Source organism: Coenobita brevimanus, chromosome 68 (assembly GCF_032717465.1).
Source record: "Coenobita brevimanus isolate Jiangsu-jjx chromosome 68, ASM3271746v2, whole genome shotgun sequence".
NCBI lineage: Eukaryota > Metazoa > Arthropoda > Malacostraca > Decapoda > Coenobitidae > Coenobita > Coenobita brevimanus.
Window position 1 is genome coordinate 1,865,160 of NC_137021.1, and position 17,450 is coordinate 1,882,609.

Sequence of the window (17,450 nt, forward strand, 5' to 3'; positions counted from 1 at the left end):
GTAATAATCAAGATAGTGTCATGTAAAAAGTGGTAGAAAGCCTCCTAAGCTCAAGAGAATACAAGACCAAGAAGAATATGAAAGCAATAATGGCAGAATTAGCATGCAAGTTCATAAACAATGCCTGAGGCCAGAGATATGACTACTATATGCCAATTTGATAATATACACAGTAAGTTCTCATTATAAATAACTTAAGGATGTTCTATTAAAGTTCCATTGTTATCAGTTTCTCAACAATTTTCAGTATCAGTTACAATATATGAAAAAAGTTGTAATATTTTGGAAAACATCCCTGCCTTATACCAAGGACTGCCTTTTTTGCAGCATAAAATTTTCTCATATTACCGAACTGCGCATTGTGTGTTCATAACTGGCCTCATTTGATGCTGCAAGGTTCTTGCAGAAAACTGTACACTATCTCAGACTAGGGATGTGAGTCACTTCATAGCTGCAGCCATCATAAATCAATCCACATGAAAAGATATGATTTACAAAATAAATACATAATTAAAACCCATTTCCTTCACAATGGCGACACTTTTCTCCCCTTTTAAAATCTAGTTATCACCAGATAATATGAATCACCTTAGAAGAGATATTCTAAACTGGATGAGTCTGATATAAATTATATAAACCACTTTCACAACAAGGAGCCTCTTAAGCTGTATAAAAACATCGAAACATAGGGGCAGTCAGAAGTAACATATAAAGGTCATTATCAAAAAGAAACTGTTCAGACAATATATACTTTCATTTTTCAATTATTCCTAACTACCATGACATAGTGGTTAAACATTTTATTGAAAGATGTTACTTTAAAAATTTCTAGGTTTTTAAATGAAAGACTTAATACATTATGGTATACTGTTTGCTCTGGTTCAGATCCTGATGTTTATACTAAAGTATGTCTGGTTGATTCCAGTTCCATGGTGCAGGAAGGACATTCCAGTCAAAAGGAGATTCAAGAAGTGCAGTTAGGGACATTAGTTAACCAACCACTACACCACTTCTACTGCTCACTGCCTTTGCTGAGGAACTTTCCTCAGCTGAGAGAGATGATGGGTCTTTCTGACCACTGAAGACTCTCTTTGCCATGATGCATCACAAAGGAAAGTGTCAAGCAGATGCAGTTGAACTACAGCTGAACTTCTGACCCTGACAGTATTTTCTGCCTCAGTGTATAGATAATCACATATAATGGCTGCAGCTATCAATGCTACAGGACCCACAGCCAGAGAGAGTAAAAGTTTCCTGTATGCACATTTTATGCTAACTTTGTGAAAGGTAAAAGGCTTATTTCCACATCAAGCACAGCAAAACCAATAGCTTTCTCTATCTCAGCATTCTCTGACTATCTGATAGCTAAAAAGAATGAAATAATTTATATAAAATAGTTCTTCTAAAGTACTTTGGCCACCCTATAAATATCAACATAAGAACCATTCATTCACTTCTATAACCTCTTGAATGTTTTTTTTTTTTTTCTTATTACTCATCATCTTAAGACAATTTTATTCAACTTAACAGAAGCATTTCAGCCTGGGGGGCACATACTGCAGTACGGTATATAACCTTCCTTCACTACTACAAGGATCTCCTAAGTTAAACAAAATTGTCTGCAGATGGTAATAATAAATAAAAACTTTGTCTAAGGGCTAATGGGGTTAAAGAAAAGTACAGTAAACCCTCAATAATACAGACTCACTTTTGGAGATGTAGAAACTGTTACTATAAAGGGGTCCAATTGCTTTCCTGGTGTATTTCCAGAAAAGGAACTGCATCAGGTATGTCTGCAGCTTGGGAACTTTTATTTATATAACTGCCTCTTACAGTTAACTACATAACCATTATCATAATGGATCTACTTGTAAAGGTATATGGTACCTAAATAGAATATAAATATATACAGTACCTGCAGAATCAATAAGCCATACTGCCTGCTGTCACATTTAGTGAATCCAAAGAACGCAAATACTGTACTGGCTAAAGTCCACGTTACTGAGGATTAACAGTACTGTAATCTTGAAAACATGGGATATGCCCCTAATGACTGATGAGGACACTGACATCCTTTTCTGCTTACTAGGAGGGTTCCTTAAACCAAATTTGGCTGGAACAGTTCCTATGAACTAGACAAGTAAGGTACGGTAAGGCTTGTGGGAGTCATTATCTACCAGGATATGTCAGACAAAAAATTCATGGTAGCCAAGATTTCATTAAATGCTGACCTCGCAAACTCTGATACAGAACCCCACGGTGCATATACACACTTGCTTCTGCACTTGTTCCCTGCTCCAACTTACAAATACTATGTGTGTGTGTGATCATTGAATAGCAAAGCATTCAAGTGAGGGAAAAATATGCTGTGACTTACAGCAGAAAATATCTTACTCTATATCAACATCAAAGAAACTCCAGTGATAAAAGGCATTTTCACTAGATATATATGTCAAACATATAATTATGACCTGTTAGTCAATTTGGGTGTTTGATATAATTTTTGAGAGATGATTCAGTGTTTTTATTTTTTCCACAGCAGGGCATGCTGAGACCAGGCTAAAGCAAAAGGAGGTTCTATCATTGTTCTGTTGCTATTCCTTTCATTTTTAGGTGATTTTAGACAAGTCAGCACAGGTGTTTACACAATATCGAGACTGATTCAGAGTTCAGGTATCTGCCCCCGGTTTGCTGGTCAAATGATGCCATTCCTGCATTCATTAATGTTCCGCAATTGAGATAGAAAATGAGAATCAAAATTCTCTGTAAGCTAATCTTGATGGGAAAAGTGGGTTAAATCTTCTGCAGTAACAACATAACAAAGCAGGGAGCTATTACAGTATTCTGTGTCCCTGTGGGATGACTTGTAACAGGTATGAAACTTATTTCAGTCTTTCAAATCTCTTTTTTTTCATTTGAAAATATTTCAATACACAAATTTAGACTCTGTGTACAGAAATTGTCAGCAACTAATTTCATTTTTTCAGTGAAAAAGTTTCAAAACCTTTACTAAACTACTGATAACGTAGAGTTTTATAACTGGCACCTGGTGAACAGTTCTGTCACATTCAACTGTTGTGCCTAAAAACAGCTCTGCTCCTATTGATGAAAAACTACAGTACCAAATCAATGATCTTGTTCTACAACAAAATGTTGTCATTCATTCATCAGAAGAGGAATCATTAGTGGCAATGTGCAAATGTAAAGTCTGTCAAACCGCATTTTTTTTTTTTTTTCTGGTAAAGTGTACACAGTATGTAACTGGTATTATAAAAGCAACTTATTATTACTGGAAGTAATGAAAATATGTATATAGTGTACTAGTTCTGCCTTTATACAGTGACAGCTGTAATTACTTGCAATATAAGAAAAACTGATATAGTAAACTCTCAGTTATCTGGCATAATTCAGCCAAGCCCTACACCAGTTATTGCAAAATGTCGGATATTGCACAGTACCCTCCCATCAGCTCAATATTCGGTGTTAAGCTGGATATTGCGTTATTATCTATCTCAACCCTGTATCCTAAAAACTTTCCCATGAGTAAATGATGAAAATTATGCATAAAATACAATAATGATAAAATACAGTAATACAGTGATACAGCTACTGTTTATGAGCCGGATGATACACCTCAACCCAGGATATTGCATAGAACCGCTGGTTATCTCCCGTTTCAGCACCAGATATTGCTTTGGGCCGGATACTGCGACGACGGATAATTGAGAGTTTACTGTATAGCACCATGAAATACTCACAAGCATATTGTACATACAAATAAAGAAGAATGAGGTGCAATATAGCAGCACAGTTGTGACCCTCAAAACAAAATGAGAAAAATTTTGAAACCGAAAATTCCCTCCACTATGCTAATACAGTACCAACATGACAAACAATGAGGGACAAGGTTTTCCAAGAAAACTCTGATGAAGTATCAACTCAGACAACATACAATACCATGCAAGAAAAATCTCTATATATACCTTCCAGAACTTGAAGCCATGATCATTGGATGACAGACTGAGTTTTGTATTCTTGTAAGCTTAGGAAACTCTCTGGCATTTTTATTTTTTGAACAATGTTACACCTTTCTAACACCACTGGGAATGTAGGGGTCTGGGGTTAGGCTAAATTATTCAGTTCTAACATTTAAAGTAACAATAACCTGTTATTTGCCCCTAAGTGGCATTTTGTTAGCAACAAATCCCAACTGGGTCATTCCATAATGAGGAACGTTACATTCGGAGACAAGTTACTGAACTACTCTCAGCTATATCTGCAAAAGTATGCAATATAAACAAATGGCTTTTGCAAGCTACATAACCAACACTTCACCCTACATCGTACCACAGTCGGATTGCTTACGTGTTTTAATTTGGATGTTATATAGATTTTCAAAAGTTGTGTGAGGAACGTTACCGTGATGCTACCCCCTCTTGTAGTTGTCACAAGGTATTTCAGTGAGTCTGTGATTTGACTGGTTCAATCAAGGAGTGCTTCATATCAATAATATGTCAATAGATAAGGATCATAACTATAACCAGCAAATCCGATTATTCCTAATAACTGTTGTGCTGTTAAAGAAAATGTGATCATCAGACATGTTACTGTGCGAATTTATTCAAACATGATTAAGCAATCAACTCCTATTATGGTTACAGTACTTGTAAGTATCACAAACATAAACAAAATGTGTACTAATGTGAAATTTACATAATAAACTAACCAGAAAGAGGTTGGTGGGGCACTCACCATCCACTTACTCAATTTAGTGCTGCTCTCAGGTGCCTGCCCTTTCCTCTCTTCCTTCCTTCCTTTCATTTTTCCTCTTGTCTTTCCTTCCTTCATTCTTCCAACTTCCTTCTGTCTACAGGTGACTCTACACTGAATGACAATCCAGATGGTTTCCTGTACACCAGGAAACCATTAATACACTGGGTGGTAACCATATAACCAAATTATGGCATCTGGCAGCTTAGTGGGTAATTAAGGCGCTCCAATTAGAATGAGCCAGTGCAGGTTTATATCCAATGGGTGGCTCAGGTTTACTGCTCACATAGTGCCACTCAGGGATGAGTGAGGCTGGTCACTCACATCTTAAATGTCAGGACCAACTTACTTAGTCCCGAGCTCCTACGCACCTCAAGGGGCAACACTGGATTAGATGATGAATGAATGAATGAGCTAACCAGAAGACAATTCTTGTTTAAGTGAGATCAACATGATATCAACACAGACTACTTGACCGTGGAAGGAAAAGTCACCCCTTTGAATGTATCATTCCTCATACCTGAGAAGCTGGCAAAGCCTGCACAACCATGTCCTCTGCTATCTCATCTCTGTCTGGGTTGTCAGGGAAATGAAACTGACTAAGACCCACTCTGCTGATGTCCCTCTTTCTTAAGATAATCAACTTTGATCATGCCCTCTTCAGGCACTGACTCAATGACTGCAGTTCATAATGTTCAGACAACTTCTTGGCTGTAAAATGAACTAGTACCGCAATGAACATTAATAAAGGGACAGGGAAGTCTGCCCCCAGAAGGCAGATTAACTGCACATGTCCAGCCCAAACTCCCCCTCCTTACCCCCCCAAAACCACCAATTTGTTAAGCAAATGGATTGGAGATCTGAAGTTTCGTTCTCTCTCATGTCTTGTCACATGTAATATTAGTATAATTTATTCTACTATTACGTGTATTATTACGAGTATACATCCACCTTTGGCTCAGTGAGAAATAATTATAGTGAGGCTTTAACAGACTGAAATAGAATGGCCTGCTGTATAGAATTTTCTTCCAAATATTTATTTGTCTTCTAAAGGATATACTAAAATCTAATTAACAGTCACAAGTTATACGACAACTAGCCCTGATAGTCCCACTCCTGTCTTGCCAAGTGAGGAGCCATCCACATATCCACCTGCTCACTCAACCCATCCAACACTCACCCTTCCCAGCCACCTGTGCGACACACCATGCACACCAATCTTGGCCATCCACTCAGCCTACCCATGAATGCCCCCCACCAAGCTCATCTAACATTGCCACCCACCATATCTACCCATCCTGAACCCACATACCCACCCCAACCACCCACGCAGAGCATCCTGGCCACAGAATCTTCTCAGCGACCCTGGCGACCCACCGTGTCACCACACACTCTGGCAACCCACACATTCCAATGACCCATCTTGCCCACCAACCATGGTCACCCACCCTTGCCACCCACGAATGTCACCCAACCTGCTCACCCAATAATGCCATCCATGACATCAACCCACCCAACCCTCCCACTGTACCCACACATATCTCCCTGAATTCAGAGTAACTGCATTGATTTTTTTGTTTAAAGCTGTGCATAAGAAACGTTACATCTTTTTCCGGTAATGTTCCTCACTCTACGCATGTAATGTTTATGATGGAGCATATGGCTTACCAGAGTCTCTTACAGGATATCACAGGGCTAAATTAATAATGTACTGGGAAGCCTATTTATAATATAAAGTTATGTTAGTTTACTCCAATTCGTAAGCTGTGTATGGGAAAAATGTTAAAACACCTTCACACACGTTACTCCTGAAGTACTTCCACTTCGAGGTCGTGCCACAATCTGACCGCAAAGTATATGTAAACAACTGTAGTGACAATTACAACTCAAACAGATGCTATTTCAATCAAACTAATGACAGCATTTTAAACAAAGACATACTTGGGTCAATGATAAGAAAATCACTAATTTTAACATGAATTTTTCTTCAGTGACATGGTGCAACATTTTTCAATGCCTTACTCTCAGTAGACAGTTCAGAACTTTTTCTGTCCAGATTCATAACAGTCAATGTTTAGGCTTTAAAATGACATATACTTTTTATATTTTTGATCAAATCTGAGATGGACACTAAGGTTGACATTTACATGGAATGAAACAACTAACCCTTGGTATGATGTTGCTGATAAGGCCCTGTCCTTGGCCCATTTCAGTGTGAACCTGATAGCCTTTATGAGTTCTAGCTGGAGTGCCTTTAGAGGTTATGACTGGAGTTCCTTAACACACTAGACCTCTTCCTTACCAGCCTACCTCTACATATGACATGTATTTGTATGCTATTCTATGATTCCTGCGCAAAACCAGGTCATCATTAACAGATTAAAAAATGTAAAGTGTGCAATGCTAGAAAATGCAAAGATGCAGTATGCATATATGCATAATACATTATAAAGAAAAAGGTGAAAAAAAAAAAAGGCCCAAGAGAATACAGCCTTGGATATGAGAAGAGTGCCTTATTTGGGTTCAAATTCTGAGAGGTACATGGAGAACACAGTAAGTCCTCGTTACAAGTCACCTCTTTTATTATGAAATACAAGGCAATTAAAACAGAATTATAAGTTCCATTGTTACCCATCAGTTTAAAAAACCAATGTGGTACAAACAAGATCTGGAAACCCCATGATATGGCATGTATTCAAAAGTCCATTTTCTTCTGATTTAGTTAACTACAGAACACAATAGTGTATAAACATTAACATTCAAGCAACGATGAATTTCTAAAAAGGTTGATAACATCACTTCTTAGTGACAAGCAAAGAACTGACCTCAGAGCTCGGCATGGGCATAAATACTGTAAAACATACTACTGTTTGGCATTATGATGAAAATTTCTACTTTTGATCACTTTCAATTACTGTATATAGATTCTTCTTACATTTCCAATAATTTAACTCAAACCATATCTACATACATTGCAAGAACTGTACCACTGGGATAAAGTTAAGATAAATGGGGTAAAGATCCCTGACAGGTAACAAGGACTTCCTGCACAGGAAATGTTTACTACCATACTACAAGCAGTGCCACACATAACAGATGACTTAAAACAGCAGAAAGAAAAACATGGCAGAACAAAGCTACTTACCAAATTATATTTGTTAAAATAAGTAACAAAGACTTTGAGAACTTACAAAATGAAAACAATGCATGCAGAGTCATATGAACACAAAACTGGAAAAGGTAAACTGGACATAACTAATTCCTTTAATCTGGTGACCTATTACCTGTATTTAGTCAATTTTTATTATGCTCTGTTCCTCTTAACTAGGTAAAAACTGTGGTCTTTTCATACTGAATGCTGAGTTGCAGCAAGAAATTACCAGTAACACTAGATTATGTTGGTAGTCATGAAGAAATGCTATGGAACAAATGCTGAGCCACAGTATTATCTTATTTTTCCACTGAGATACAAGAAATATGCAGCAAAAGAACAAAAACCTCCACTGAGTTCAAATGAATGAACCCAGACAATTATATTCAACTTTAGATGAACACATTTATGAAGGGGTTAATGCAGGCTCTTGTATTTGACCCCCGCAGTTCAGAAAGTCTACTAAGGTGAATAAAATCTAGAGGCAGCAAGCAGAATATTAATATCCTTGGGCTGAATGGGTTACAGTGAGATATTAAAAGGAACTCCTGAAGCATCCTAGTCGAAGCTATTTAATGCTTAGTGCTGTTCCTGTGTGACCCAAATGAAAGCAGTAAAACACATGACTGCTACATCTGACATTACAATAAATAATCTATACTATCGTGATTATAAAAAAAAAAAAATTAAATAAAGCCTCATCAACTGCACAACACTATGGAGATTTGTCTAAACAGAACTAAGATTTACACAGTATTGCATCCTTAAGAATTCAAAGCAAAGAGGTACCTGATTATTCTGTATTATGTAGTATTAAAAACTCATGTTTTTAAGTTACTAAGATAATTATATTTTCAAATGTATACTTACAGTCCAAAGGATATAATCATCCAGCTAAGGAGGTCCTCTGTATCAGATTCAGTATTGGTATATTACAGACATATACTGTACTGCTGTATAACTACTGACTGTGACTATGAAGAACACCACTGAGATAAAGTGATTGGACCATTCTACCGAGACAAATGCAACACAGGGTCAAGGTGAGTGCAAAGTGCATATACTCATAAACTTAAAAGGCTTTCTAGCAACCCTTCCTTAATAAATTATCTTTCATCACACTTATTATGCTCATGTGTGTTACTTAAAATCTAATCTAATTTGATTTAAGACAAAATTACTTTAATTAATTTTCTTAAGGGGCCACGGTTCATTTTTTTGGATGAAAATGAAATTATGCATCAATTTATATGAAATTTTACTGGATAATAGCTACATTTGGCAAAACTAATCCCTGAGCTTTCTTTGTAAATGATTAATTTAATCACTGATATTTTTAAAATGATTATATGTTTACTCACTTAGAAGAAGTAGTCAGTGAAAGTTAGGTTAAACATATTAAGATTTTACAGAATATTTTTTCTTTTTTTCAAGTATCGTCCCGAAACTTCTACACGCTTAAGTAGGTATCATAGCTATTATCCAGTAAAGTTTCATGTAGATTGATGCATAATTTCATTTTCAACCAAAAATCTGAACTGACGCCCCTCAAGACAAAAGCAGGTGAAAAGAACAGCATGGTGGAATGAAGAGATGAGGCAAGCTGTGGTGAAAAAGAAGAAATCATATAGTGAGTGGATGGGAAGCAGGGGCATGAAGGAAGTTGAGAGGTGGATGGAAGAGTTGTATGTAGTAAGGAAGGGAGAGGTTAAAAGATTAGTAAGTGAGAATATGAAAAGACTGGATGAGGAATTTGGAAGGAATTTGAGTGTAAAGTGGAGGGAATGTAAGAAAATGTTCTGGAAAGAGGTAAAGTGAGTCAGACAAGATGATAAAAAAAGTTAGTAAGGAAGTGAAAGATAAAAATGGCAGACTGACAGTGAAGAAGGAAGAAAATGCGAGCAGATGGAGAGAACACTTTAAGGAACTGTTAAACATAGAGAATGAAAGTAATGTGAGCATAAGCGGCTGAGGAAAGGCTGGGAGAAGGAGAGTATTGAGAAAGGAGGCAGAGATCAGTAGGAAGGAAGTAGTGGAGGCAATGAAAACAGTCAAAATGGGGAGAGCCCCAGGAATTGATAAGTGTGTGGTGAAATGATGAAGCATGGAGGAGAGATAGTAGTAGAATGGATGTGGAAGATGTGCAGATATGCCTGGGAGGAAGGTACAGCCTCGGAGGATTGGAAGTCAGGTTATAATTCCCCTGTACAAGGGAAATGGGGAAAAAGAAGTGTGTGGTAATCATAGGGGCATTTGTTTTCTTAGTATAATAAGCAAAGTATATGGTAGGATACTTATTGACAGAGTTCGGGAAATAACAGAGGATTTAGTTGGAGAAGAACAAGGAGCTTTTGGGAGGGGAAGAGGTTGTATAGATCATATATTCATCCTTAGGTTTTTAATGGAAAAATTTCTTGATAAGGGAAAGAAGTTGTATGCGACCTTCATGGATTTGGAGAAAGCATATAACAGAGTGGATAGACAAGGCATGTGGAAACTATTAAGAATATATGGTGTAAATGTGAAGTTATTGAATGCCATGAAGAGTATGTTCGAAGGTGCTTGAGGCTGCAGTGCACGTGGATAGTGAACTGAGTGAATTATTCTCTCTGAATGTTGGACTGAAACAGAGATGTATCATGTCTCCAAGGTTATTCACTCTGTATTTGGATGGGGTTATAAAAAAAAATACAAGGTAAAGCAGTGGATGTTGGAGCAGCCCTAATGAAAGTGGGCAGCATTTTCCTGAATTGTTGTTTGCAGATGAAACTGTATTGTTAAGTGAAGATGAAGGGGAACCTTAAGGCTTGGTGAATGAGTTTGGGAGAGTGTGTATGAAATGGAATCTAAAGGTGAATGTAGGGAAGAAGTCTTCAAGAGAAATGAAATCACTGAATGTACAGTGAGGTTGGATGAGGAGGATATGGAAAATATGAGTACATTTAAGTACTTAGGTAGTGTGATGAGCAAAGTATGGAGGTTTGGAGGATGAAGTGCTTGAAAGGGTACAACAAGGAAGAAAGGTTGCTAGTTTTTTTAAAGCAGTTGTAAGAAGAGGGAAGTGGGCATGGAAGTAAAAAAGTCACTGCATGATTGTACTGTGATACAATCTCTAACATATGAAGTGAAGCTTAGACCTTGATGGATGAATGCAAGTCAAGAGTGAGAGCAGTGGAAATCAGTTATTTGAGAGGAGCATGTGGAGTTATGTGAAGAGACAGGCTGACAATTAAGGAAGTGAAGGAGCATTATGGTGTGGATGTGGATGTGATAGTAAGCATTAGGAGAAATACACTGAGGTGGTTTGGCCATGTGGGGAGGATAGAGAGTGAGAGACTAACAAGGAGAGTGCATGTGAGTGAGGTGGAGGGGGGGGGGAGAGGGAAGAGGAGGCCGAGGATGAGATAGAGGGATGGGGCGGAGAGGTATATGAGAGCGGGGGATGTGAGTTGGGAGAAGGACAGTGAAATGGCGAGGGACAGGACGACATGGAGGCAGTTTGTTTGTGGCCACCCCGAACGGGATTGAGGCGTCTGGGAATAGACAGATAGATAGACATCTATTTATACCAACACAGACTGCATAATGAGCTTCCATAAGATAATTAAAGTACTGTACTGATAATAAAATGAAAAGGAAGAGGTGCTGGGAGGCCTCGTAAATCGAAGAGAATATAACCCTAAATCTTTCTACTCTCTGCTATGATCTACAATTCAGCAGTAAACCCATTCAGTACAATGATGCCTTTCCTATTTTATTATTGCTGCTGTACCAACAGATCATCATCATCATCTGGACCTCCTTTCCCACCCTAGGGCAGGGTGAGGAGTAGCAACATCCAGACTGCCTAAGTTTGCCCAATTCAATGGGCCACACTTCCATTCACTCATCATTCAAGCTAATCCTGGCTCAATTAGATAGGCAAAAAAAAAATTTCAACATGTTCTGTAGCTTCATATATACCTATCTGACAAGAGTCAATCCCCATGCTGTCACATTTAAAAAGGGGTGCCAAATCCCAGATAAGGTGCTTCTCCGCACAAAATTCATCCAGCCAACTCAGTCTCTTGTCAGTCCCCTAGCCTCGTTGACTTCCATATCTCTCTTTCTCACACACTCATCCACCATATCCCTCCGCCTTCTCCTTGGTCTACATTGCCTAGTCCTTCCTTCAAATTCGCTCAAATATACCTTTTTTCATCACTCTATTGCCATCCATTCTCTCCACACCCCATCTCAGTACACTCTCTTTGATTCTGGTGTCCACAGACTTCCTCACTCTGCATCTTTCACAAATCACATTATTTCATATCCTATCCACTCTCTGTACACCACATACATTCCTCAGCAGTCCCATCTCCACTGCCCTTACTCTTGACTTTTCATTTTCATGTACCAACAGATGACTTCATTACTTTTAAAAGTGCCTTTCACTGTGACGGGGTTAATGGAGATTACTTCCAACCCCTTCAAGAGAGTGAGGCCACTCTATGGTCAGTCAATTCATCTGGATGTAACAATAATAAGACATCCCTGTACAGAAGGAGTAGATATGGGCAACCCTGCAGCCTATGTACTGTATTATTAAAGCTAAGACTGCAAAGGGGAAGGCAAACTCCCATATTATAACGTCTACTGTATACTAATATGATACTGAAAAATACAAAATGTTTGACTTCACCCTGTTGCTAACTGCATAATGTAAAATGGTAAACAATCTGAACATTTCCCATCCTCAAAGGCATTATACAACTCACTGAACTATAACAATGGCCTGCCAACACTTTTGCAAACTCAGTTATATTAATACAATGCTTTGTATGCCCAACCTTGATCATAGAAGACAGGGATGCCAGGAGGTTCGCCACTCAATATGCCTACCTATAATGAAACTGCTGGAGAGGTAAGAGATGTATTCCTGCTGACATTGGAGACTTACTAATATCACTTCTTCAGTGATTTATTTTCAATCTTGCATCCTATTTTTTCTTATATATTATGCTGATCTATATATTATTGAAATAGCTTTCAGTATTAACATACAAAAAGCTTATTAACCATTTGTGGGTTTAGACAATGCTAGTAAACTATTCCAGCTAATGCCAGGCTACCATTACTCCGCTGAGAGTAAGTCATAAGAGCCTGAGTGTTAACAGTGATATCATTAACCATCTCATTGTCAACATAACTCTAGTGCCCTATTCCAGTTAATGCCAGACAATTTCTATTCAGCAGGGAGTGATTAATAGGATTCTGAGCATAAATGTGTGGTTAGCAAAACAAACAGATACGGCAGAGGTATTACAAAGTCTTCAAGGCCAAATAGAAATACAATCTTATGTCCAAGGATGATAATCTAAAAATCTACAGTCAATCCTCATTGTACTGGTTGTGTCCTAAAATATCACAACTTTTTACATGCACCTGACAGTGGGGGAGCATGCAAATCAGATTCACAAGTAACAAGAAAATTTTTATAAACATTTTTTTTTTTTTTTTTTTTAATTAATGAGGACTTGATCCCTTCAATTCAGTTATATCTTTTTTAACTTTATTCATGCTATTGCAAGATTATTTTACTCAGCTTCTTCGATGCCTCTTGCCGTAGTAGTAATAGTCACAATGGTTGTAGCTGTAGTAGTAATAATTGTAGTAGCTCAAACCCCAGGTTCATCTAAATATGAAACCAATGGACTGCAGGCTGAGGTGGCATTTCGGCAGATCACAATCCACCTCTTTGGGGATGGGATGTGAGTCAAGGGATATTTGTATAACCAGGCAGTGAAGCCAGCTGCCCATATCAGTGCCACCATGTGAGGTGTCCTTCTCCAGCACCTCTCTTTTCATGAAAGGGTGAATACAGGTTATTTCTAACCTCTCTAGCTTGAAAAGTTTCCCCCAAGCAAAATAAAGGCATCTGAAAGCAGCAAATATAAAATACAAAATGTGTCACTGGACTGAACGGGTTAATAGCTAAAGAAGAATGTCAAGAGAGGCACCTTATAACGAGGACTGACTCTTCATGCTGAGGGATGTTTGTGCCTAATGGTCAGCGTGCCTACCTATGCTGGAACCGAAGGAATGGGCTCGGGTGTTGATGTGTGGTCGCAGCATCAGTTCCAGAGCATGCAGGCCCGGGTTTGTGGTAATACTGCAGCCGGAGAGGTCTTCAATATGTCGCCAGCGCTGGTCGCGCTCCCTCAGCTCTTGTGTCACCTCCTCCATTGTTGTCCTATGAGAATAATGTTCAGCATTTAATCTGCATTGGTGTTCAAATTTCTGCAATGACTATAAATCCTGCAATGCAATCTTCAATGACTAATAAACTTCACAAAATATTATATGACAGGAGGAAGGGGAGACAGAGGAAAAGATGGAGGGATGAAGTGGAAGGATATATGAGAAGGAGAGACGCAAGTTGGAGAAATGCAAGTTGGAGGGATGGAAGCCAAATTGCAGAGGATGGGGTGATACGGAGGCAAATTGTTTGTGGCTACCTTTTACAGGATATGGCATGCAGATACAGACAGACAGACAGAGACAGAGACAGAGACAGATGGAGAGAGACATAGGTAGATTCATAACTATTCAAGTTTTGGAAAGATATACAAGAAAACGAGGTGCAAGTTGGAGGGATGGAAGCCACATTGTACAGGACAAGGTGACATGGAGGCAAATTGTTTGTGGCTACTCTTTACAGGATTAAGGCATATAGCTACTGTACAGATAGACAGATGGATAGACAGACAGACACAGATAGACAGAGAGAGACATAGGTAGATTCATAACTATTCAAGTCAAAAGTGGAATGATGCTATTGTCTGCAACTGTAATCCATCTCTCCATGCCATACAAGGCATGATGCTGCTTACAAGACATGAGGCTACATCACAAAAAAAAAAAAAGGATTCCAGGTCCTTGTTTCTACTGCTTTCAGTCTGAATCGATGATATGTAGTGAATGTCTAGGCAGTATTCATCCTCCCTTATCTCATGGGAAACACTCTACCTGTTCAAATTATCTACTAAATATTTATCACTGAGTTAGTTTATTTTCATATACATAAACTCGGTCACTGACAAAACTTGAATACTATATTATGGTAGCATGAAATTCATTGGGCCTTTGTTATAAGCCAGGAATGAGTTTCCTTGGATATTAGACTAATCAGCCTTCCACTCTAACTACACTTGGCCATTAACTGAGCTGAAAGGGGTTAGCTTTCTTGGTCAGGTTATACACACTACAGCCTATGTAACTGACCTTGCCATTGAGATGGCTTGGTCGACATTATCCATCTTGCCATGTACTGACGCCAGCATCCCCATCAGGCTCCTTCGCTGTCGATTCAGCTTCTCACACTGCAACGCAACATCAGCGTCAGGTGACTGAGACATTATCATGAATGTAAAAAAAAAATAAAGTAATACAAACAAATTTAAAAAAACTCCCCCATTGGAAGACAATATTATTCCTAACAGTTTCATTTACAACTGCTGCCCTCCTTAGTGGAAAACATGGGCACAAAGCATGGTCATTCTCAACTTCAAGGTGTCCAATGAAGAAGGTAACAGCTGCCTGCAAAACCGTTTGGAATAAATTTTTTGTCTATGACTAAGAGTATTCTTATTGCATCAAAGCTGAGCAAACATTAAACATACTATATATAACAGCCTCTCACTAAAATCAAAGAATATAATTATATTATTATACATGCTACCAAGACAAATCTGGTGTCATTAAAATACAATATAAGTAACATCTTACCAAGGCTACCATCACAAATATTTTCAGCATTTTCCATGCTTACTGTACATAATGTACATCCCGATCCCATACATTATGTCCTCGTACTGCTCTACAATATTCCTTACCATCTCTCGGGCCTGATTAAACTGCTCCCTAGCAGAGGTCTGCTTCTTTTCAAAAGCCAAACGCTCCCGTTCATAGGTAAGTTGAAGCCACAGTTGAAGTTCGTGTGGGGCAGTGTACCCATCACCAGCCTCCTGCTGGTCCTCAACACTACGCTTCATCTGTTCCTTCATTTGCTCATTTTTTACACGCTCCTCCTGCAAAATCAAAATACAGGGAGGGATGAAATACACCAGAAGGAAGAGGAAAGTAATTTATGAAACAGCATTTTTCACAAAGCAGACTTATTCTTTGGTCTGGAAGTACTGCACAAAAACCTAGATATAAGGATCATTACACTTCCAATGACACGGCTTCAGACCTCTGAAAACTATCTCTAATGAATGGTTATCAAGAAGCAGGATAAGTAAGGATTTAACTGAAATCCTACCAAAATACCAGTCAGTATCCTATATATCAAAACTATATCCCTAATCTTAACACCAGACTTCCTGGCACTTCTCTCAAGGAATCACTGTTGGATAAAAAATAATTAAAAGGTAAGTATTTAGCATTCAAATTTTTAAAAATGTATATGTAAAAATATAAATAAAACTGCAAGAGAATATTAAATCCTTCAAAGCATGTCCTCATGTGCTCTGATTCTGTTCTATTTATGAGATTCTTTTGCCACTTGCATACCTCCAGCTGTAGCTTCAACTGTTGAACCTCCTGGCGGGCATGTGACTCCCCACCATCATCCCGTCTGTGCTCGTGTCCCTCCTCATCACGCACTTTAGTTGTCATCTTCTGCTCCAGCTGCTGAAGGTTCTCCTCAGCCTCTCGTAGCTTCTCCATGTCCTGTGTTGAAGCAAAATGCCAAGTGTCAGTTAACTATTTCACATGACTGCATCTGTATCTTGTTCTGACCACTGACAAGTGATTTTAGTTAGTTTCACACTCCTCAAAGTGAGTGGGTTATGGTAGATATAATTTCATCAATCCCTTCATTATGATTTCTGCCAAGTTACCTCTTCAATCCAATGACAATTTCATGGTCTAGTCTTGCTGCCTCCAATTTTATTAAGTTTGGGAAAGACTTTCTGAACTGGGGGGGTAAGATACAGCCTTAAAAAAAAAAAATAAAAAATAAATAAAAAATAAAAACAACAGGCATTTCCTATGCAGAACTAAAAATAATCTGGAGGTAGTAAGAAAACAAATTATGTTCTCTGGCTCAAGGTGTTAAGAGTACAGCTACTATACTCTTTTCACTTTACTTTGGCTTCAAATTGCCATCACTCCAACTAGAATGCTGATCAGTAACATCACATTATTCATTTCATCAACTCATCCGAGTGGCATTACGTGAGCAATAAACCCCAACCACCCCTTTGATATAAACCTTCACCGGCTTAATCCAATCGGAGCGCCGTAATTACCCACTAAACCACGAGGCGCCAAAATTTGGTTATATGGTTACCACTAAGCATAGTAAATGGTTTCCTGGTGTACAGGAAAACATTTGGCTTGTCACTCAGTGTAGAGTCACCCATGGGCAGAAGGAAGAGGAAAGAATGAATGAAAGACAGAGGAGGGAGTGTAATTTCATCTGTAGGCAGAAGGACGAGGAATGAATGGAGGAAAGAATGAAGGAAAGAAAGAAGAGGGTGGAAGG

General features: G+C 38.4%; 1 protein-coding gene across 1 annotated transcript in view; it reads right to left on the reverse strand.

Annotated features, from left to right (window-relative positions):
* Nucleotides 1-17,450, reverse strand: part of LOC145405802 (stromal interaction molecule homolog) — a 105,010-nt gene that overhangs the window by 13,412 nt on the left and 74,148 nt on the right. The window contains exons 7-10 of the mRNA XM_080277039.1: nt 16,475-16,633; nt 15,796-15,990; nt 15,185-15,282; nt 13,984-14,153 (exon numbers count right to left, since the gene is read on the reverse strand). Of these exons, the coding sequence (XP_080133165.1) occupies nt 13,984-14,153; nt 15,185-15,282; nt 15,796-15,990; nt 16,475-16,633 (622 nt within the window). The remainder of the gene's footprint in view (nt 1-13,983; nt 14,154-15,184; nt 15,283-15,795; nt 15,991-16,474; nt 16,634-17,450) is intronic.